This window comes from Strix aluco, chromosome 12 (assembly GCF_031877795.1).
Source record: "Strix aluco isolate bStrAlu1 chromosome 12, bStrAlu1.hap1, whole genome shotgun sequence".
In the NCBI taxonomy this organism is placed as follows: domain Eukaryota; kingdom Metazoa; phylum Chordata; class Aves; order Strigiformes; family Strigidae; genus Strix; species Strix aluco.
In genome coordinates this window covers 23,160,334-23,183,286 of record NC_133942.1, presented here as the reverse complement: position 1 = coordinate 23,183,286, position 22,953 = coordinate 23,160,334, and the positions used below count along the sequence as shown (strand labels likewise).

The window sequence follows — 22,953 nt, the reverse complement described above, 5'->3', positions numbered from 1 at the left end:
TATATAAGTATTCTGCTCTGGCTTCCTCCTTGCTCTAGAGAAACCTAACCTATCTATGCATATCACTGAAAAAGTTTTCTTTGCATTGGCTCAGCCTCAGTGTCCAGCAGACTAGTATTTTGATTGATACACTTCCTACCTGGCCAACCAAGAGTGAGGAAAACAACCTGAAAGAAGCTGCTTTCTCCCAGCCAAGCCCTTTATGTAGGTAACTATCACAATCTAGTCAAAGAGCTATTCATGTTTCCTAATGCTGACAAGCAGCAAAGCTCACAATAGCCTTAAAATAACAGCCATGTAACTACTGCAACACATGGGCCTCAGTACAGAAAGTGAGGATGTAATTTTTGAATCCTATCTTAACAGGATAAACACTACCAATGAGGTACAGCTGCTGTAAGATACATGGTAATCAAGCTATGATTAGAAGGATATCCAGAGACTATATGTCCACATAAAGTAAGCAAAAGATACCAACAGCTGAAGGGAGCACATTGCTCCTGAGAAACACGTTTTTAAAGAAGATAAATGCAAATGGTGCAGGGAAAGGTTATTATTATTTTCTTACCATGAGGTGGTGGAGCCCGAGATGGATAGACGATTTCTGGCTGTTGAGGAGGGTAAACACCAGGAAGGAGTGGTGGAGGGATAATGTCAGGACGGCCCGGAGGAAGGTCAGGTCTTGCTGGCAGCAGAGCAGCTACTGTGCACAATTTGCGATACTCATCTGAAACATGAAAACATGAATGCTCTTTTAGACTCTTGTAGCCTTTCCATTTAATTCAACTCTCCCCCTTTTCGTAGTGTTTCACATTAGCAACAAAAACAAAACCTTAAATAATCTGGAAAATCTGAGCCTATATGTTTTATTCATAGTAACAAGCTTTGTTCTCTGAGACTGCTAGTAAAAGATAACATAAATGACATTCTGGATATGAAATTGAACAGTGAGGCAGGGACCTGATCTGATAGAATCATAGAATGGTTTGGGTTGGAAACGACCTTAAAGATCATCTAGTTCCAACCCCCCTGCCATGGGCAGGGACACCTTCCACTACATCAGGTTGCTCAAAGCCCCGTCCAACCTGCCAGGGAGGGGGCAGCCACAACCTCTCTGAGCAGCCTGTGCCAGTGTCTCACCACTCTCACAGTAAAGAATTTCTTCCTAATATCTGATCTAAATCTACTTTATTTTAATCTACTTAGTCTTCTTCAGGCAAAATCTTTGATGAACTCAGTGTGAAGTTTACCTAAAGAAGGACTTTTGGACTTGATCCCAAGTTAATTTAATACAAAGCTTGCCACAGAGTTAGAAAAATACTGAACAGGGAAAGAAGCCCAGTTTCAACTGGGTTTCTTAAAAGTTAACCTCCTAAAACAAAGAAATATAAGCAATGAGGCAAAACCAATTAGAGAATGAATACACTAACACTATTTCCCTGTGAAAATGAAGTTTGCCAATAAAAGCAGAAACCAAATGAGGTGCAGTCTAAGGAGTGTAGACAAAGAGAAACCAAGTCAGGTCTACACCGAGTTCATCCTTTTCCAAGATGATGGGAAAATCATCTATTTTGCTGTAAGCACACTCTATGTTGAGTGTTATGCATTCTCCTATTGTTTATCTCTATTAGTGGCATCTGCCCTACTGCCCCACTTTTCCTCCTGCCCCCGACTCTTTTGTCTTTGGGAAGTGTGGGTTTGGAACTTGCAATCCAAAGAATGCATGCAGAGTATCACAATTAAAGACCACATTTCCAGCTGACCTAATTCATGTCCACAATTTGTGTACGCAAATAACTATTTGTGCAGCCAGTATCTTTGAACTTCAAAATTTTAAAGTTTATGGCACAACAGGGGAGAGGAATTACATAATGAAAACAAAATGCTACAGAGATGCATGAATTCCTGAAACAATATAAAAAATGAGAATTGAAAAATAAATTCAGTGTTGGGAGAACTAAGCTGGATATTTCAGCCTTCAGCACTTTCATCTCACTTCTATTTCCACCTGTAAAACACATTAGAAGCTCTTCCCGAATCACAGAGGATTTGTTAAATAAACATGGCAGCCTAAAGTTCTGCTTTTCCTGATTATGATCTTTACATTTACTTTAATGCTCTCAGGTGATCCGTTTGTTTCACGTGTCACTGCATTCCCTCTACTGTTCCTTACAGTGATTTTAATCTTTAAATCATTCCCAAGAAGATTTTACCATATTACATATTGTATTTTGTTTATTTAGGTTTCCCCCTAGCTTTCCAGTTTGCCTATTCATATGTAAGCTGAATTGAACCTCAGTGGTCTACCTGTGATAAAACAGAGACACTGAGAAACTGTATCTGTGTATGTACATACATAAATTCCAATATGCAAATGTTTGCTAATGATGGCGGTTTTAATAGTCAATACTCCAATCACACATTCTCTACAACCCACTGATCAGTCTTTGTGAAAGAAACAATACTTATTTCTTTTTTTTACTCCAGATTGGTAATACCCGATTATCCAAAGCCAATCCACTAGGAGCCTAGGCCTCCCATGCAAAAAGAAGTCAGAGCCTTGGGGTTGCCCATGGGTTGAATGGAATTAGCACACATGAAGGGACTGCTGAGGTGAGAATTGAACACACACACGGCTGGATGCCCAAGATACCACTTTTAAAGTATTTATAGTGTCAATGGTAAACCCTGTCATTCCACATAAACAATTATTGCTGTGTTACGCAAAGAAATACAGTGCAAGCCTTTTTTATTGCAACTTTAATCTCCATGTATAATTTCTAGCAATAAACAGCGTATTTTATAGTAACATCTGGGTCTGCTGCCCACATTGAAAATGCAACCGCTTGGTTACATTATGCAGCTAGTGCTCCACTTTATATTGCAGTAAATTTCCATTTCAGAGTTAGAGAGACTTTGGGCCACTGACAGCTCTAAATTCCTCATCTTGCTTTCTCAGGATACATTAAGGCATAACTGAACTTGATTAAATAATGACAGCAATACCTTACATACATGTAAGGCCTTTCAAAGAATTTCAAAGCACTTTTGAAAAGGGTAATTTATAGTCTCAATTTATATCCCAAGTCGGGAAAAAAAAATAAAGAAAAAGCAAAAAAAAATGTGGCATGTAACCATGATCTGGAAGACCTTGCATGGATTTATGAGTCAGGAAGTCCTGGGTTCTAGCTCCTTCTCCACCACGTCTCAGTCTGCGGTCTTGGCCAAATTACTTCACTTTTCCACCCAGTTTATTCACCAGTTAGATATGAATAATTAGAAAGTATGTAAAGAAAACAGGGACTGTGTTAAGATTGAAAGCTTTCTCCTTGTCTTTCTCTTTCAGATGAGCATCAATAGATTACACTATTTTGTCAGCATTACTCTAGGCAGCCTTGGACATTTAATATGTTTAAATATTATTGAGATAGTGACAGAACCAGGAAGCATCTTCCAAGAGTTCTGATCATAGAACTCTGCTGCAGTATTATGCAGTTTCACTCAAAGGATTAAAAACAAAAATAATAAACACTCCCATACATAGCCTCTGACAACTTCTTCAGAGTTACGCGGCTATAGTGATATGGCCCCCATTCCTCCCTAAACTCTGCACCTCCCTTACTCCCACCAATCCTTAAATTTCTTGTATTCTTCTTCTCTAAAGCATTTCATTAGGTCTCCAGTCCTAAACAATATCAAAAACATCTTTCCTCCACTCCCTCACACTTAGTTTCACAATACGCTCACCATCTTCTCTAAATTGAGCTCTCACGTTATCTGGGGATCTCAATACACAGGGAGGTGATAAAGTACAGCTCATTTCGGTAGCAGACAGAAATCATGTTCTGTGTCAAACTTCAGGAAAAAAATGGCACCTCGGAAAGTTAGACATAAGAGGAAGGAAACCTCAGCTTTCCAATGAGAATGAAACTGCAGAGGGAACAGGGATGCATTAGAAAGCTCTATAGGAAGTAACTTGAGCCTGAAGAGGATGTTGAAAACAAAATCTGAGCAGGTAAGGTCAGAATAACCAGTGTACAAAACATTAATTAGCAACAGATAAAATCCTTTGTTTACGTCTGCTTGCCCTAGCCTCCTGGAGGTCACAACCAACCTGCTGTGGGAGGCTCTGCTCTGAGCAGGTGGGTTGAACTAAATGATCGCCCAAGGTGCCCTCCAGCCTCAACCATTCTGAGTAGTTCTTTAATGAAAACATTACTGATAAAAGAAAAATCACTGCCTAATTCAGTGTTCAACCATGCTCATAAGAATACAGGTGAATTCATACCGGTGGATCTGATTGGGCACATTTCAGGAGCGGTGGCTGCACCAGAAGACCAGCATCGGCCACTGTCACAGCAACACTGCATTTTGGACAAAGGCTGGGGGAGCTGGTTGCCGCAGCGCCCGTTGGTCAGGGAAGAGAAGCAGTATCCAGGACGCACATCTACCAGGAGAAAGAAATGGATATATGTAATCATAAGTCTCATGAAGAATGTGACTTGCACAAAAGGGAAAGATCCTGTTTTTCTTGGTTGATTACATTATGGATGACATAGCACTTGCAACATTACAACAATCAAAAAACAAACGGCAGAAAAGCAGAAAAATCTGGATAATATTTGGGCTGCTTTGGATCCAGGTGTAACACCTCCTGTGAGAAAGCTGAAGTGAAATATGGAATAGCAATAAATTAATGGAGGCAAAAATAGAATAGAAACATGCATTCAGTATATAATAAAATATGCTTCTGTGCCCTCAAAGAAAAATTGTAGTGTCATCTCTATTAAAGATAGTACCGGATCAATTCTGTTTAAGCTCTAATTTGAAAGCCACTGATGAACAGCAGTAAACTTACAGCACTGCAGCTCTCAAAGCATTAATTAACTTTTTATTAGTCATGGCTTCCCCAGCTGAAGTATGTAGTGATTTGACAAGACATAGGCTTGCAGGCAAGAAAGAGCAACACAGCTTTAACTGGTGCCATCACATTGTTTATGGAGATGTGCTGGCTTCCTGTCTGAAAAGGGTAAGCACGTGCTGTACAGAGAACTTCTTGTACCCAGTTTTCATACACTCAGCTCTAACAACATTGCACAGAGATCCCCAAGCTTAGAAAAGGGAGAGAAAATGTGGATGGGAGCAAAATAAAAAAAAAAAAAAATTAAATCTTGTGATAAAATCTGAAGCTCTGAGCAATTGTTTCACAATATGTCAAACTCAATATAAGCTGTGGTGTGATTTGACACTGCACAATAAACCAGACCAAGTTTGTTTCTAAAATACATGAACATTTGCTGTCAAAATGTAGAGGAAAAAGTTGCAGATAGAACCTTACAACAGCAGACACCATTCCCTAAAGAAACAGTATCTCAGTTATCCAGGGCATGGTGGATCCATCTGTCTAGTAACAGTGCTTTCCAGTTTACTAGCTATTCTAGTGGATATAAAAAAAAGCAGGGAAGTTTCTTATTATTTTGAGGAAATTGATATATAGTGATATGTTGGGAGAGTCTGTGATGGTTCTGCCTTTTATTAGCTGGAACCCTGAACACGGATATTACTGGCAGTACAGCTAAAAGAGTCAGTTGGCCTTTGCTTCCAAATTTTAGTTAGTTCACTCGTATTATCATATAATGGAAATCTGAAATGGAGGGGAAAAAAAAAAAATTACCCAGTTCTATGACTGGTCCTCCATTTTCTCTTGGCACCCAACTAAACTGCCAAACACATACACTCCTTAATCTACCATTTTAAAAATCAAATAAAGCTCTGATGCAAACTGTTCCCTGGAGAGAAAACCGTTCTTCTGTATCCCTGGAGAGATATTCACATTCTTGGTGGGGTGGTGGGGTGGATGGTAAGGAAGTCAGTCTTCTAACAGATCCTATCATCATCCTCTGCAATTCATCCTTGTTTTTTGGTCACTACCAAGTTTTGAAACATTTAAAATCAGTAATGGGCAGAAGCGGAAAAAGGATCTACATGGGATCTGTGCAAGCACACAATGTGCCATAAAAAGATAAACACACAGCAAACATCTTTGTCTACCTACAGGTGTAAGAGCTTATCCAAAAGCCACATCATTTTCAGAAAAAGACAGTAGGTTTGTGAGAAAAAATGCTAAATCTTTCCATATTCCTAATCAAAAGTGATTCTTTTTTTCCTCTTTCCAAATGGTAAAACACACAAATAAGGGCAAGAACAGCAGGAAACAACTTTTTCACCATTTCAGCTTTTAATATTTTAATATATTTGACTAAAAAAATACAGTATTTTGAAAAGGCAAAAAATCACCACGAAAATAACTTTCAAGAAAAATGTGCCTCTTGAAAAAAAATAAAAAATAAAAAGCCATCAAAAAGTAACACTGACCAAATAAATTTGTGCCAGCTGGAAGTATGGGCTAGCAGCTTTCTTCATAGCACATTTCAAGTACTTGGGTTGAGATGTCCTGCTCTTGTTTCTGCTCTCCAGCTCTCAGAGATATTATCTTTGCTTTGTCTATTCTAATTTTTAAGGTTTGTAATAATGGAACTCCCGGTTCTTCCTTTGGATGTTTGGCTCCAGTTCTGCTCAGTTTGAGTCCCATAAGGGATACATTTCTCAGAAGCACTTCCTCATCTCTAACAGAATAGACACGTTCAGCTAACACTTTTCACTTAAGACAGGCACATTGTAATTAAATCAAGATTACATGTTTTGCCCAGCTCGAATACAGATTTGGGCTCTGTCCTTGTTAATATGGCAACTATGCAGTCTGCATATTAGACATGAATCCAAAATATCTGCAGATAATTAATAGTGCTTCCCATTTAGCACGTTTTGCCTTGGGACACAAAGCCAAAAATTTAATGATGGCTCATAGTCTGGCATATTACTTAACACAGCCTGTCATCATTTAAATACCCAATTCTTTAGTTGAACTACTTTAGCCTACAAATACAGAGGGTAAAAAAGGCTGGAAAACTGCAGGAATATAACATGGGTGGGAATGTCGGGCAGTCCTGACTAAGCAATGACTGTAAGAAGTATAAAGCAAACGGAAGTTGGGCATCTCTAGAATTTTTTTCTAAAAGAAAGGTGACTCTCCTTCATCAATATTAAGTACAAGCAGCAACCAATGATTTAATGATCCACAGTCATTTAGGAGCTATTCATCTGAAGCAATAAAAGTAGCTCCCACTGGCATGGACCCAATCTACCAAAATGCTGTTCTTGGTAACAGAAGAAATATAGTTCATTTTTCACAACCTGCAGAAATAGAATGGCATCATTCAAAATGAATCATAACCCAAACTACTTCCAGATCTCTTGGGGAAGTTAATAACATTTGGTACTTTTGTCTGTGAAGTAGGGTTTTTTTTTTCAATTTTTTCCCAAATGATTTTTTCCCAAAGGTACTACACAGGGTGCTCTCTTGAACCCCAGTGCTGGCACTGTGTTTTGAGCCTTTAAATAAACGAGCCAAAACTGAGGAAATACATCTTCCATTTGATTCTCAAATTACAATAACTGCTCAAAATTCAGCACTAGCAGTGAAAAAAGAAATTACTGCATAAAAATTAGGAAAAAAAATTAATTGAATACTTGATCTGCTTCAGAGCAGGCTGTATGTTTCCCAGAAGCAGTAAGTGCTAACACTACTCTTTCATGGCTTTGGCACTTGCAGTGACAGTCTTTTAATTCATACAGTCCTTTGGTTCCTGATCTGGACTTTGGAAGACAGGTTCCTGACCTGTCACAGTGAAAGCCTAAAAGAACAGTACTGCCAAATCATCAATATCATGAAAGCAGATACAAATGTCCCACACCTGGGTTATCACACTACTTCCTTTAATGAAAAATATCTGCATTAAGGTCACAACACTTAGAATGAGGAAGAGAAAGCTGTTTGGTGTGATCACCTTCTTTCTCAAGTATATCTGCTTTTCTAAATGACTGCTGAATATAACTTGAGAGCAAGAATATCGAGGAGATGTGTTAAACAAGTTCTGCCCATTTTAAGGCAACAAATACAGCATAACTGAAAAAACGTGTAAGAAAAATGAAAGTGAAGGTCACAACAAAGGGGGAAAGAGGAAACACATGCTGCAAACAGAAAACTCATTTCGGAATACGTATATAGACACATGATGTACTTCTACATAAAAGAAGGATTTCAAGATCACGAGCTGAAATACATTTCTGGTATGCTGTTACCCACCTTAGATATGCATGAATGTTCATAACACCGACCGTCTTATTATTTACAGGATTCTACTCACCTATGCACTTTAAGCCATCAGGAGCTGTATAAAACCCTGGAGGACACTTGCAGAAGTAACTGCTAACTGTGTTCGAACACTCTCCTCCATCACAGATTCCAGGAATGGTGCTGCATTCATCAATATCTTCAAGGCAAAAAGAGAAGCAGGGGCAGGTTAGCTAAATTAGTTCTGACACAAGAATAGGTATTTTATAATCAGTATTAATGACCAAATTCAGTGTGGTCTGAAATCTCCCCTAACTTATGTACTAGGGTAGAGGCAGCAGTTTTGAATCAGGATCTTCTGTTAGGCATCTTATAAACACAAGTGAAACAGAACCTAAGAAAATATCGTATCTGTAAATTGTAAAAAGCTAGGGAGTTCGTTTTACTGCTTAATAATGATGGATGAAAATCTTAAACTGCAGAGGGGATTTACTAACGGTAAGCCGTAATCCCTCCAGTTTGAATTCTGCACACTAGAATTAAGAAAACTATCATGGAACCTGTAACGACCACAGTGATCAGGAGCTTAACCGTTATGTCACATGGTATCTCCAGCAGCACAGCATCTCCTGGCACCATACTGAGGCAGTGGTTCAATACTGACTCAAAGGGAAGCGTAGCACCTACTGAATTGCCCATCCTTCTTACCACACTTGGGTTTTTCTTGGAAATCCCCCATATAAAAGCAATGAGCAGCTAGGCACCATTTAACTAATTCAACCTGACAGGATTATACCTCAAAGCAGGATGACTGCAGGCAGCAAAAACTACCTTTCTTGGCTTTCTCCACTAAGTGAAATATCTACTGCAGAAGTCAGGCAATGTCCACAATTCCTCCTAGATTTTGTCAGCAATTTAAAAATAAAAGTCCGTATCATGAATTTCTTCCCTAACGAATCTCAATCCATATACTAAATCATCATCATAGATCCAATACGGAAAAATTTTCAAAGTCTACAGAAAAAACCTAACAGATACCTTCTTAATACCTGATCATAGCTGTACACATGAACAGAGGGAACTTGAAGGGTTTCTTCCACAGCTAGGAGTTTATGTTATCTACAGTCATGTGAATAACAACCTACGCCAGCCCCGATTGCTCCTTAATTACCATCAGTAGCCCGCCTGTGATGTGTAGTTACTTTCCCCTTGGTTTCCAGTGACTGTCTTAACAATGCAGCTGTATCTACTTAGCAGTGCTCTCATCTTCTAGGAACCTGGAGTCCAGCTGAGCTAAAAATCAGCTCGCTTTTTTCCATGGTACCTACAAGAATCAGCAAAGCAGAGCATAAAGGGAGGTTATTCTCTAGAGTGATCAGTGACAACTGCCTGTCACAGCCATGTACAATCACCCAGTTGCTCTCCCGACAGGGAGAATCCAGCCAGAAATAATGGCATCACAGGACTCTATCCAACCTCTCCCTCCAGAGATCTACAAAGAGATAGACACATGGCTGTAATAATGACTTCACCAACCACAAAAATTTCTGAGATGAAATACTGCAACACCACCCAACACGCCAAGGCAAGGACTGAATAATATCGTAGTCATTAAAAATGATTGGAGGAATTTAAATGTAATGCCTAAATTGGAATTTGACCCCAACAGATGGGGTAACACCCAAAATCCCACAGGACTGTTAATGGGTGTTTTAGCAAGTAGAGTGGATCTCTGTTCTACTTCTCCTGTGAAGACGGTAATATAAAAATTCAGTGATATAAAAATTATCAATTTCTCTTCCCCTAGGTAAAGCACTGGATGCTTTAATACCTTTGTGGCCCCTTGCCTTTGCAGGAAAGGAGCGGAAGGACTCGGGTGGCATACAGATAACCAGACCTTGCATCCTAAGCAGTGCGGGGCTTTGGGCCCCCTGTGCACACATTCTTCCCCAGCATCTTGCTAGCTGTCGTGATGTGGGTCTCATTCCTCGCTTGGGTGTGTGAGAGGGGTGTGACTTTTTGTTCAGTGCTACTTCAAGGGTGTTGCCAAAGCCTCAAGTCCGAGTGCCCTGGGAGCACTGCTAAGAGACTTCTGGCTTCTGCTCCAGGATTATACTCCACAGGAGTCCCAAAAGTCTCAGTGACAAAAAATGTGGAAATTGAATTTTGGTCTGAATAAAGCCCTTAATTAACAGAGAAAAATGCAGTCGTAAATGGATCAGATTCAAGCACTTTCTGACTCAAATTCACCAATGTTTATCTTAAAGTCAGTGTTGCCGCTGTTTATATAGAGTCCGACCTTTTTAAAAGCAAAATCATCACTCTTTATTTTAGGGTTGAGCCTAACCCAAACAGTATTTCACTATTTATATTAGTGTTGACATTCATATAAGCAACATGGTCATTGTTAAGTATGCAAGTTTTATAAAGGTAAGTATACTCGATGTACTTGCAGATGTCAATGTCACTCCAGGAAAAATTACATCCCCCAATCACCACAAAAAAGTATTTATGAAATAAATTTTATGAAACTGGAAGAGGAATGGTTCTATGAAACAGTGAAATAATGTAACACTTAAAATACAGTTTGTGTTGTCTCACTGTACCTGATGATTTCTATCATGATGTTACTACCACTGAAAAACCAGTACTGGTAATTCAGCAGGTAGTTCCAAGTTCTACTAAATCAGTGACCAAGGACACATGAGAATCACAGAATCATAGAATGGTTTGGGCTGGAAGGGACCTTAAAGATCATCTAGTTCCAACCCCCCTGCCATGGGCAGGGACACCTTCCACTAGCCCAGGTTGCTCAAAGCCCCGTCCAACCTGGCCTTGAACCCTGCCAGGGAGGGGGCAGCCACAGCTTCTCTGAGCAACCCCTGCCAGTGTCTCACCGCCCTCACAGGGAAGAATTTCTTCCTTATGTCTAATATAGATCTACCCTCATTTAGTTTAAAACTGTTACCCCTCATCCTATCCCTACACCCCCTGATCAAGAGTCCATCCCCATCTTTCCTGTAGCCCCTTTAAGTACTGGGAGGCCACTAGAAGGTCTCCCCGGAGCCTTCTCTTCTCCAGGCTGAACAACCCCAACTCTCTCAGCCTGTCTTCACAGGGGAGGTGCTCCAGCTCCCTGAGCATCTTTGTGGCCTTCTCTGGACCTGCTCAAGCAGGTCCATGTCCTTCTTGTGTTGGGGGTCTCAGAGCTGGACACAGCACTGCAGGGGGGGTATCATGAGAGCAGAGTAGAAGTCCTACTTGCTGGATAGGAAGTTAAACCAAGCACATGATCAGATGTTAATTATTGTGTCTTAGAATTACAGTTAATTACTGTACGGCAAATACCTTGTCTTATATTGGAGATTTTAATTTAAAATGCAAAAAGGTAATTTAAAAAAGCAGAATGGATATTCTGTTGTTATACGAATATGTTCTTAACTGTTGAATCACTACCTATTTCATGCAACTGGTATAACGGTGCTACTTTTAATTCTCTAATTGCATTAATACATACACAGCTTTAACTCAAATTGCTTGGTACATGCAATATGAAGATGTACTGAAAGTAAGTCTCTGTCTGCCAAGGTTCAAAACTTTACAGGTATGGAATTAAAGAAAGAAAACTTCATCTTATCTTTACAGCCAGGTGATCATTCCAAAGGGATTTCACAAGACGGGGCAGGAAATTTGTGGCAGGATTTGGGAACAAACCAAGCTATCCTGGGTTCTTGGGTCCAATCCCTCAACTATTACCAAGTGCAGGCTCTGGAGGTGGTGGTTGTTTGGGTTTTTTTGTTCTTCATTTGGGTTGTTTGCTTTTTTTACATAATTCAGCAATTGAAAAATACCATAGGAATGTTTATACAGTGCAGCCTATGCAAGCCTACAGTTCTGTTTTTCAAGTACTAATACTTAACAAGGCACATGTTCAGTCTTTCCTATTCGACATGATCTTGGTACTTCATATACAGAAGGAAACACTTGCAATGTTGTTCTACCCTAAATGTGGGTTACTTTCTGCCAAAAACACTGGAGTCAATATAAAAACTGTGCTGTGTACAAACTCTTCTGAAACTGCTTTCCCTAATCTGTGATTAAATTATACAGTTTTGCTTGAAGTAGGGATTTTTGTTTTGAAGGAGTAAGTCATAATTCTTCCAAAATGACTAAAAAATTTTGAGTGCTTCCTTAAAGGCACCTGATGTAAGAAAGGGTGAAGGATGCACACCTTACTGTCACAGTCACACACCTTTATGATATTGAAAGTTGTCACTCCAAAATCACTAATCACTTATGAAACTTGTCTGCTCAAATTAATTAGTTTTCATCTAGCAACTGAAAGGATAATCAGTTGTAAAGAGTTTAAACATTATCTGGACTTCACCGTAAAGAAGATGCATCAAAGCCATGCAGTTGACACATTTTAGTACTATGTTCCTTATGGATCCAAAATTCTCTTAAAGCAAAGGAGACCTCTAAGCCTGATTATTATATTATATAGAGAAAAAAATACTAACAAATCACAGTTAAAAATTAGCAAGATTCCATAATCACAGACTGCAAATTTCAGTACTAATATGTAGCACCTGTTGTACTTCCAAAATAGGATGTCCAATAAAGAAAGATAAAATGTTTGTCCTTCCTTAACATCTGCAACCGTAAGGATGAATTTATAGCATAGTCCTGCAGTCTTCACTCAGCAGTGTCAAACTCCCATTAATGTTAAATACAGTTTACCTGAGTAGGTGGGAATGTGTTGAACCTTCCAGTCATACACACTTTTTGGTTAAAAGATCCATAGAGAGACATGTGTCTCAAGCATTTCTAAAGCAACATATCTGTTATAAAGTATTTTTAGTTTTAATGTTTAATTTGTTTCAGATGTACCTTTAAGTCTGTAAAATGTTACATGAATAAAAGGCTGGAAAAAGCTGCAGGGCCAATATTTAAGATTCTCTGGTTTAGAAGGAGAAAAGACCGTTATTCCTATTTGTTGTGAAGAATAATATTTGCATATTCAAGGCAAAAGAGATTGGAAAGTTTGTTACAAACTTCTAAACAAAGTTGGCCCCAAAAAGAAGACTTTTCCCCTTTTACTTTCAGAAGAAAGTCCTAAAAGTTCTTACCGTCACATTTTTGTGTCACCTCATTAAACTTGTGTCCAGCTGGGCATTTGCACTCAAAAGATCCAACAGTATTAATGCAATTTCCCCCTTGACAGATCCCAGGGATGGCTTGGCATTCATCCACATCTATCATATAAAAAAGGAAAAAACACCCACTTTTAATTCATTTCTCAAAAACAGCCATAATAATTTGTCTACGGAGAAATTAAAGTAAATATGTCTAAATCCATTCTTCACCCATCATAATATTATGATATTTGCTTGAGAAGACAGACACTAATTTTGTAATTACTCTATGCAAAGTATGATTAAGTACAGTACTCTAAATATTTTCTGCAAGAAATCACATGGCTATTATTGTTACAGACATTAAACATCTAACTGCTATTGCTTTGTTTTTCCAAAACATCTGGGGAATGGTGTACAGAGAACACAGCCTGCCAAAACCCAGGTTCCTTTAAAGTATCTGAAGCTGGGCATCCAAAATCACTTGCCCCTTTGAAAATCTTGGCAACTCCATACAGTGCATAGCCCACCAGCACGGAGATGCAGGAGCTGCGGAGGAGCAACGTGCAATGTGCATGGAGGGGCCTCTTGGAGAGGTGTGGGGAACCACGTAGTCATTATTGATGGAAATTATTAACTTGTTACTCAGGTAAGATCACCACCGAAGACCTTATCTGTGGTTAGGGTTTGAGTCAAGAAGTTTCATAGCTATAATTAATGTCTCAGGAAGAATTATTAATGACCTACTTAGACATTCATAAATTTGGAGGGATTTTCCCCCTTTATTTCTCTTTGCTTTTAATTTTTTCACTCAAGAAAATGAAACAACAAAGATGGTATCGCAGGCTAGGTAGGAAGCTCAAGACAAGCATTTTCAAGAGGCCCCAGATTTTGGCCTCACAGCTATTTTAGCATAACAACATGTGTGTCCTGACTTAGCTGCGAAAGTGTTGCTACAGCTTAGTAACAGCTAGAGAAAAGAGACTAAAGGAGAAGGAGTGGCATTGCAATTAGGAGACAGTCCCCAGGGGCTGCCCTGTGTCTGCTGCTCCCCGTCCTTCGGGAGCAAACAGAGCACTTGCCACTCTCCAACCCAAACGCCTGTGCTTCCCCCATCTCCCCAAGGAGTACCAGCTGCTGCTGGTAAAACCCGGTTTCTTGAATTCTTGGGCTTCACACTAGGATCGGTTTCAACACAGGGACACAAGCTGAAGGAGATGACGCCTTCAAATCTCCCTTTATAAATCCCAGAGAGCCAGCTGTAATGTGTCTTGTAGTCTGAAAAGCAAAGTATTATGTCTGTACAAAAGGCCAAGAGGCAATTTCCCTGGGAGCCACAAGTAGGAAGTTTCAGGAACGCCAAGGGGCATATCTGTACCACATCGCAGAGCATTATGTAAAGATCCCTGGGCCGACTGAACCGGGCCGGGGGTGCAGCAGCAGAGCCAGAGCAGTGCTGTGCCCAAGCTAACGCTGTGCTGGGAGGCACAGAGAACCAGCACAGCCTCAGCACCCTCGACACAGCCATACTGCTGCTGGGACTCGAGCTACAGCAATATGCTGTGCTTTAATAACAGTCATCAGCCAGACTTCATGGCACTGTACTGACTTTAAAAAAAAAATTAAAAAAACAGAAGTCATGCTCCTGAGTCACAATGTCTGTTTCAAAATCCCACCTTTTGGCTTTCATTTTCCTCCTTTGTATCTTTAAAAATCTCAGCTGTGATATTAGTTTAACTTTCAGCCAGCCAGACAAAGTCAAACTGTGGGCAGTGATATTCTATTTACTTTTTAAAATAAACTTGTCCTCCCCTCTGTTTTATTTTTTCTGACTTCTCCACACAATAATAACGGTTCCTTTTTCTCTTCAGAGAACCTGGATTTTATTTAACCTGCTTTCCTTTATTTAGATTGAATATGGATGTGAAATCCCTGAAATGTCTTCAGTCTGAATGGATGTTATCTGATTTCAAAAGGACTGGATTTAGTACAATTGCATGAAAAATAAAGCTAATATGTGGTTCCGCAGCAGATCTGTTGAAATTATGAACACATTACAAGAGAGGGGAAAACTGGAAAGTACAACTCAAACATACAGGGCCAAAACTGTGTTGGCACTGCATACAGATTAGCATAAATGTAGCGGCACGCTAAGAAATGTGCGGCAAGCAGAAGTAGCCTTATTCCGAAATGCACAAACCCGTTAGAGAGGTCACTGCAGCTTCTCCGTGACACAAACAAAAGGGATATAACTAGGTGTGGCACAAGTTCAGGGGTGTGGGCCACATATTTATGCACATAAGATTTCAGAAGTGTCCAGAACCTCGATTCACAGATTTCTGCACAATTTAGTTCTGACCTTTACAGTGAGAGGGGGAACAGAATGGCTGAGGTCAAAATATGTACACGTTATGTGGCATACACAAATGTGTCCACCTCCAAGTTCATCATGCCTGTTCATCATGCAGGCACCAGGCAGGACTTGGCCTGTGACAGAGGATATCTACATTTTTAATGCAATGGAATGCCTTGAAGTCCTTCATAGTAATTTCATGGTTAAATATTATAAATCTATGGGTAGTTTTATTTATCTTCCCTATTTTCAAAAATATTGTAACTTACGAGAAAATGTTAGACAAAATGAAATAAACTAGCCCCAAAGATATGGTCCTGGGAATGTATAATCCACATCAGTTTAATACATAGCTGCCCCTGTTAACTTTCTCCTGTTTCCTGCCAGACATCCAGACAATAAAAGAATTTATACAGCTGGAAGTATTAGAATAAAAGCCAAAAGCAGTGTAAGGACTTTCTATGGTAAGGCATGCTCTGAAAGAAGTAAGCAACATCTGGGTGGATTTTACAATTTGAAACAAATGCATTTCCAAAATTGTATAAAATATATAATAGGGCATTTCAAATGGCACAACAGGCACTTTTCTCCAGGTCAAAGCTGTGTAGCTCATGAGATAAGACACCCAAGATGAATCCAAAATCAACAAATTTTGGCTAAAAAATCCCACACTGGATAAATGGAACAGTATTGCCACAGATTGATTTCTGCATGTTTTGAGTGCTTTCTGAAACAGAATGAATTCCTCTACGGAGTGATTGAGTGGTACACTCAGAAAAACACCATTACAGAACCAAGGGAAAGGGCTGCTGGCAGTGAGAAATTCATTAAGATGCTGGCTGCTCTCACATGACCTAAGTTACTAATGTACTCACTTGAACATCAGGCACTCACTGAATCATGAAGTAATGCATCTGACAATGTTTTTCCATTCTTCACACATATAGCTGAGAATGACTTAGGACAGGTTATTCACAGCAGTGTAACTCAATTAAGATTAACACAGTAACAATTTCAGCAGCTTTTGGGGAAGCTTTGCTGCTAACTTACCTTGACAGGCCCCAGTTCGAATGTTGGGAATGAAGCCTCGGCGGCAGGGATGTGGCTGGGCAGGACACATTTCACAGGGGTGGCCCCATGCTCTCCCAACTGTTGCACAGCAAAGGGTTTTTGTGCAGACTATTCCACTGAGCTGTCCCTGGCACATCTGGTTGGTTACCAAAGTGAAGCAAGGGCCAGTCCTGTAATCTGCACCAAAGACAGAAAACCTCATGAGCATCACAATAAAAATACACAACAAAAATCATAATAAAGCAAAACAACAGCACATTTAGGCAAGTCTTCTGCACACAAATTGCCCACCAGCCCAACAATTTTACTTAGCAGTGTTCTGCAGAGGATTTACCTCAAGTTTTCTTCTCATTCAAATCCACGTAAAGTAAGCAGCTCTATAAATACATTGTGACTATTTTACCAGGAGTATTATGCACTTGAGATTCTGCACGTCCCCTTTGCTGCTTGGTTTAATCTCTAGCAGTACTCTTAGGGGGCTCTCTTCATCGGTTTGTTTTAAATATTCAGTGCCTTAATTAAAATAATACTGATAGTTAGGATATGTTTCTTTCCACAAGTGTTATTCTCAAATTAGTCTCAAGGGAAGAGAATACAGACTGCAGGAAGTTTTTTGAGGACAGTTCTCACTGTTATTCAGGCATATGCTGTACCAGATATGTGGGTAAGCTTTGCCTACAGCTGAATGGATGGCATGTGGAACACATCTGCTTTGATTTGTTTATGGTAGGACAGGCTACTTAGCCAACAGACAGAATTAAACTAAGATGTTAATAAAATACTAGTAGGCTTTATTTTGTTCCATTCTCCAAGGGCAAAAACCAAACAGTGGTACTGCCAACTCGGGCTGTCTCCTGTACATCCGGGGTGCGCACTCCGGTTAATTCTTCACAAGTGATCCTAAAATGTTTTTCTGATATGGTGCACCAGGACATCCTGTAAGCATGGCCAGCAAATTATGAACCTGGTGTTTGCCTGTACTGCAATAGTTACCAGGTGCCTCAGCCAAGGTCACTGAGTAATCCACACTGCCTTATAGTCATGACATTATAAATTCCTCCAAATTTCCTGCCACTTCCAAACTTTGTTAACAATAATAAGTTTCCACTAAACTATTGATAAAAAGTGTGAAATAGGGCAGAAGTTAAGAACGGATGCCTTTCCCATCTGCCCCATCTCCCCCACACCAGATGCACCTTGAAGCCTATCATTTAACTGATCTTCATTCCAATCCAGGGATGCTGTGTTCATATGCTATAATTCTGCTGATTAATCAAGCCACTCTTTGATATAATGAATAAAATGGTTTACATAAATCCTGAAATCTATACAATAAATACATTGTTACTGTTATCTTCACCAATTAAACATGATCTTCGCAGAAAGGTTATCATGTTGGTTTGAAAGATCTATTTCTGATAAACTTGCACTAAATGGCACTATAGACCATTTACTCTTCATTAACTATGTATTACATCATACAATTGCTATTCTATCTTTTGCCTGTTTAATAGACCTATAATCACCCAGGTCATCTCTTCTCCTTTTAAAATATTGGAACAACAATAATTTTCTTCCACCCTCTGGACATTTGTCCTGTATTTCCAGATTTACGGAGAATTAACGTGCATGATATGAGAACCCTTCAGCGAGTTCTTTTCAGTCTCCCTGGTGCTGGATAGCTGGACAAGCTGTATAAAAATATGTAAATGCAACTACTGCTATTTAATGTCATCCTTAAATGCTATCAGACCGCAAATATAACATTTCTGTCCTATCCCCTCCAAGCAGTACAACTATGTTTACTGCACATTTCTCCCTCCTCTTCCCTAGCAATTCTGTCAGTCTCATCATGAAACAGGTCAGAATCTCTGATAACATCTCTCTTACCCTTGGTTACCGAATTGCTTTTCATCACCTTAACTTTTTTTGGCTTGGTATTTCTCACTGTGTCCCTCCACTTCCCATATTAATTTTCTACACTACAGCTTCTATCAAGTTCTTTTCCCATTTTTAAGCATTTTTGTACATGTTTTCATTTTCCTAGTTAGACAGGCTTGTTTTGCTTTTGTCAAAACTTACATTGCCTTTTTTCTCATTTCTCATCATAGAAATGCAGCTTTAGAAGCATGTAGTAAAAAACCAAATATTACCAGCTTTATCTTATTCCTTCAACACACAAATACAAACAAGTCATGATCAATTATACCTATCAATTAAAAAATTTCAGTTCCAAGATCGATTCTTCATGCATGAACAAAATAGAAATGCATACTTCACAGTATGCAAACTTCCCAATATTAAAACTCCTAATATTAAAACAATAGATGACAATTTCTTTAGAAACACGAGTTTGGTGTCGCCAACAGGAAATCTCCAGTGTACCTCCTCAGGATGAAATCCCTCATTGTAGATTGTCCCTATGCCATTTATATATAGACAGTTTAAAAAGGAGTCATTTTGTTCCCTGTTGCAGCGGGAAGCACGCGTCAGACAGTAGTGAATAACCCATCTTGTATTTTATGGTAGAGTATGAATGGATCAGCATTTACAATTGTTTGCTTTCAAGCTATAAATGACTTCGCAGTGGCTAATATGACTTAGAAAAATGGTGAACCCAATGAAGTTAACTTTATAATCATGCAAATCTTTCCACAAGGTTTCAGTAACAAGACGTAGGTCAAATATGCACTCAAAACCAAGCAAATCCAGCCTCTATTTGTTATTATCCAAGTTCATAGCACTTTAGTATGGAGAATTATAGACTTTGGTTTTACTTAATCTTTTGCCTTGATAAATTTTATTCTTAATACTCAGTTTTCTGCTGAGTACAACATTCCTTCTGTTTTCTCAAATACAATCTTTCACCTTTTCACAAGTAAGATTTTCTTTTGCATTCTTAATGGAAAATTCTAAAGGTCAGAAAATGCATAAGAAAAAGATCATTTGGATGCACACACCGACCTATGGCCACAGAGAAATACACACTTCAAGTCCATTTTTTTATACAGAGGATTAATAAAAAGAGCTCTAAAATTAAAGCATTCTTAGTAGTGAGTTTAAGATTTTTTTTGATGCATTACAAGATGAAGGCCTACAAGAAGGAAATGGCATTCCACTAACACCATGGAAAAATGAAAATGGTATCACATGTAAAGAGATTTCCTTGAGTTACACCATTTTCCTTGAAGGTGTTTGGTCTTATGAAATGTGCTGATTTCAGAAGATGCAGTAAACCCTAGCTAGGGTCTATGCTACAAGGCACTGACTTGGGATATGAGCTTAAAACCCCAATCTTTATTTTGTAACAACAAAGTTTCCTTGTATCTTTGTGTCATTTGCTATTACTCAAACTACTTCAATGAGTAAAGCTCAAACACAAGGTACTAAGTGATCAGTCAGGAGTTGAAAAGAGAGAACGGGGAAAAATATAGCCAGAAAAGCTATTACATGGTTTGTTTGCTTTTTTTTCCAGAAGTAATTTCATTTTAACTGAAGAATGTCAAGACTTGAAATTATTTCAGTCAAATTATTTCTTGAAGATGTGCAACTGATAATTCAAATATTTTAAGTCACTTCTTATGCAAATTTCAGCATGTGCAAGCAGTCTTCAGTAAGGCATTAGTCATGGTTATCTAACAACTTTATCTGTTTCTTCACGTACTTCTTTGCTATTTTGATAAGGAATAATTCCACAGGGAGTCTCAGACAACTGAGAAGGTGGCAGAAACTGTAAAACCACATTAAGTTCATATACCATCAAAAAGAGCAAAAGGGCAATAGAATGAGGCTGGTTTACACCATGTAAGAATACAGCCTAAGTCTGTAGGAAAGAATCAAGCTGTATTTTGATTTATAGCTCGTTCCTGTTTCAGACACAATCATCAAATAATTTTAGTTATCTTCTCAAAAGATCTTTTATGTTCCTAAAAGCACCAGAGAGGCTGCTGAAACATGTAGTACTGGCAGGCTTTGATCAAAACCAAGTACAGCAATAAATAATGATAACTGTTCCAAGTAATGCTGGACAGCACCAAAGAGGGTCACCAAAGAGCATCAGGATAATGCAAGACTTTCACCCATCTTAAGCTCTCACTTCATGTTAACTTCTGTTTGTTTTCAAGCACAATATAGTCTTTAACGTAAAAATACAGTTTAAAAAAAAATTGTACTAATGGAACTGCCCAGGAAGCTGATGGAGCAGCTCATCCTGAGTACTATCACACAACATGCGCGGGACAACCAGATGATCAGACCCAGTCAGCATGGGTTTATGAAAGGCAGGTTCTGCTTGACAAACCTGATGTCCTACGACAGGGCGACGCGCTTACTGGATGAGGGAAAGGCTGTGGATGTTGTCTACCTTGACTTTAGTAAGGCCTTTGACACCGTTTCCCACAGCATTCTCCTGGTGAAACTGGCTGCTCAAGGCTTGGATGGGCACACGCTTCGCTGGGTAAAAATCTAGCTGGATGGATGGGCCCAAAGAGTTGTGGTGAACGGAGTTAAATCTCATTGGCGGCCGGTCATGAGTGGTGTCCCTCAGGGCTCTTCTTTATTGATGATCTAGACGAGGGGATCGAGTGCACCCTCAGTAAGTTTGCAGATGACACCAAGTTGGGTGGGAGTGTTGATCTGCTCGAGGGTAGGGAGGCTCTGCAGAGAGACCTGGACAGGCTGGAGCGATGGGCTGAGGCCAACTGGAAGAGTTTCAACAAGGCCAAATGCTGGGTTCTGCACTTCAGCCACAACAACCCCCAGCAGCGCTACAGGCTTGGGGAGGAGTGGCTGGAGAGCTGCCAGGAAGAGAGGGACCTGGGGGTGTTGATTGACAGCCGGCTGGACATGAGCCAGCAGTGTGCCCAGGTGGCCAAGAAGGCCAATGGCATCCTGGCTTGTATCAGCAATAGCGTGGTCAGCAGGGACAGGGAAGGGATCTTACCCCTGTACTCGGCACTGGTGAGGCCGCACCTTGATTACTGGCTTCAGTTTTGGGCCCCTCACTACAAAAAGGACATTGAATTACTCAAGCGTGTCCAGAGAAGGGCAACGGAGCTGGTGCAGGGTCTGGAGCACAGGTCTGATGGGGAGCGGCTGAGGGAACTGGGGCTGATTAGTCTGGAGAAGAGGAGGCTGAGGGGAGACATCATGGCCCTCTGCAACTACCTGAAAGGAGGTTGCAAAGAGCTGGGGATGAGTCTCTTTAATGAAGTAACAAGCGACAGGACAAGAGGTAATGGCCTCAAGCTGCATCAGGGAAGATTTAGACTGGATATTATTTCTTTCCAGAAGGGGTTGTTGGGCATTGGAATGGGCTGCCCAGGGAGTCCCATCCCTGGAGGTGTTTAAGAGTCGAGTTGACATAGCGCTCAGGGATCTGGTAGAGTTGAGAATGGTCAGTGTTAGGTTAATGGTTGGACTAGATGATCTTCAAGGCCTTTTTCAATCTAGATGCTTCTGTGATTCTGTGAACCCAGATCAAACAATTATTCTAGTGCAAGGATGCTGGATGAAATTCTGGTCACTCTTTCCTCAAAGATTCATTCCTTATAAATCTCCTATAAAGAGTTCTTGATGTTTGACATTAACAGCCTGATTTTGCAAACTGATAACCACCTGTTAGGGAGATTGACAAACTCCTCCACCCCTGTTAAAATAAATGGAAACTGAATGGGTGCAAAGGTTGAAAGATGGGACCCTAGCAAGCCAGCATTTATCTTATCACGATCAAAATCTCATTACTGAAAACAGGAAAGTGTCATCTCTTGCCATCATAAAGAAATGGGTAACAATAAAATGCTGTTTTTCCAGCACACGGCATGCACAGCTCACACAGAACCTTGTGCTGCACACGGGCTGAAGAGCAAACCCAGAACGTTGCTTGGAGGGAGGAAGCAATCCTCCTAGGCATTAGCACTTCACATGGGTAAATTCTGCATGAACCCCCAAATCCAGCCAAGTCTGCTGTGTAACTGAAACCACCCTCAGCAACACAAACTGGCAACTTTCCCTTTCTTTAGTACAGGGAAAAGGGAAAGGAATATTCCATTATCATACAACTAATGAAACAAAGGTCAGAAAGGGCTCTAAGGCAAGTGAAGTACCTTAAAGCTGATCTTTATTACAATTTACTTTCCTGCCTAGCAGCATTTTTGTTTCTGCTGTTCAGTGGTTGGTGATTGGTTTTTTTACCAGCTGGA

At 39.8% G+C, this 22,953-nt stretch overlaps 1 protein-coding gene across 1 annotated transcript in view; it reads right to left on the bottom strand.

Annotated features, from left to right (window-relative positions):
• FBN1 (fibrillin 1) overlaps positions 1-22,953 on the bottom strand; it is a 160,841-nt gene that overhangs the window by 85,816 nt on the left and 52,072 nt on the right. The window contains exons 7-11 of the mRNA XM_074837024.1: positions 16,733-16,930; positions 13,324-13,449; positions 8,268-8,393; positions 4,289-4,447; positions 569-727 (exon numbers count right to left, since the gene is read on the bottom strand). Coding sequence (XP_074693125.1) covers positions 569-727; positions 4,289-4,447; positions 8,268-8,393; positions 13,324-13,449; positions 16,733-16,930 — 768 coding nt within the window. The remainder of the gene's footprint in view (positions 1-568; positions 728-4,288; positions 4,448-8,267; positions 8,394-13,323; positions 13,450-16,732; positions 16,931-22,953) is intronic.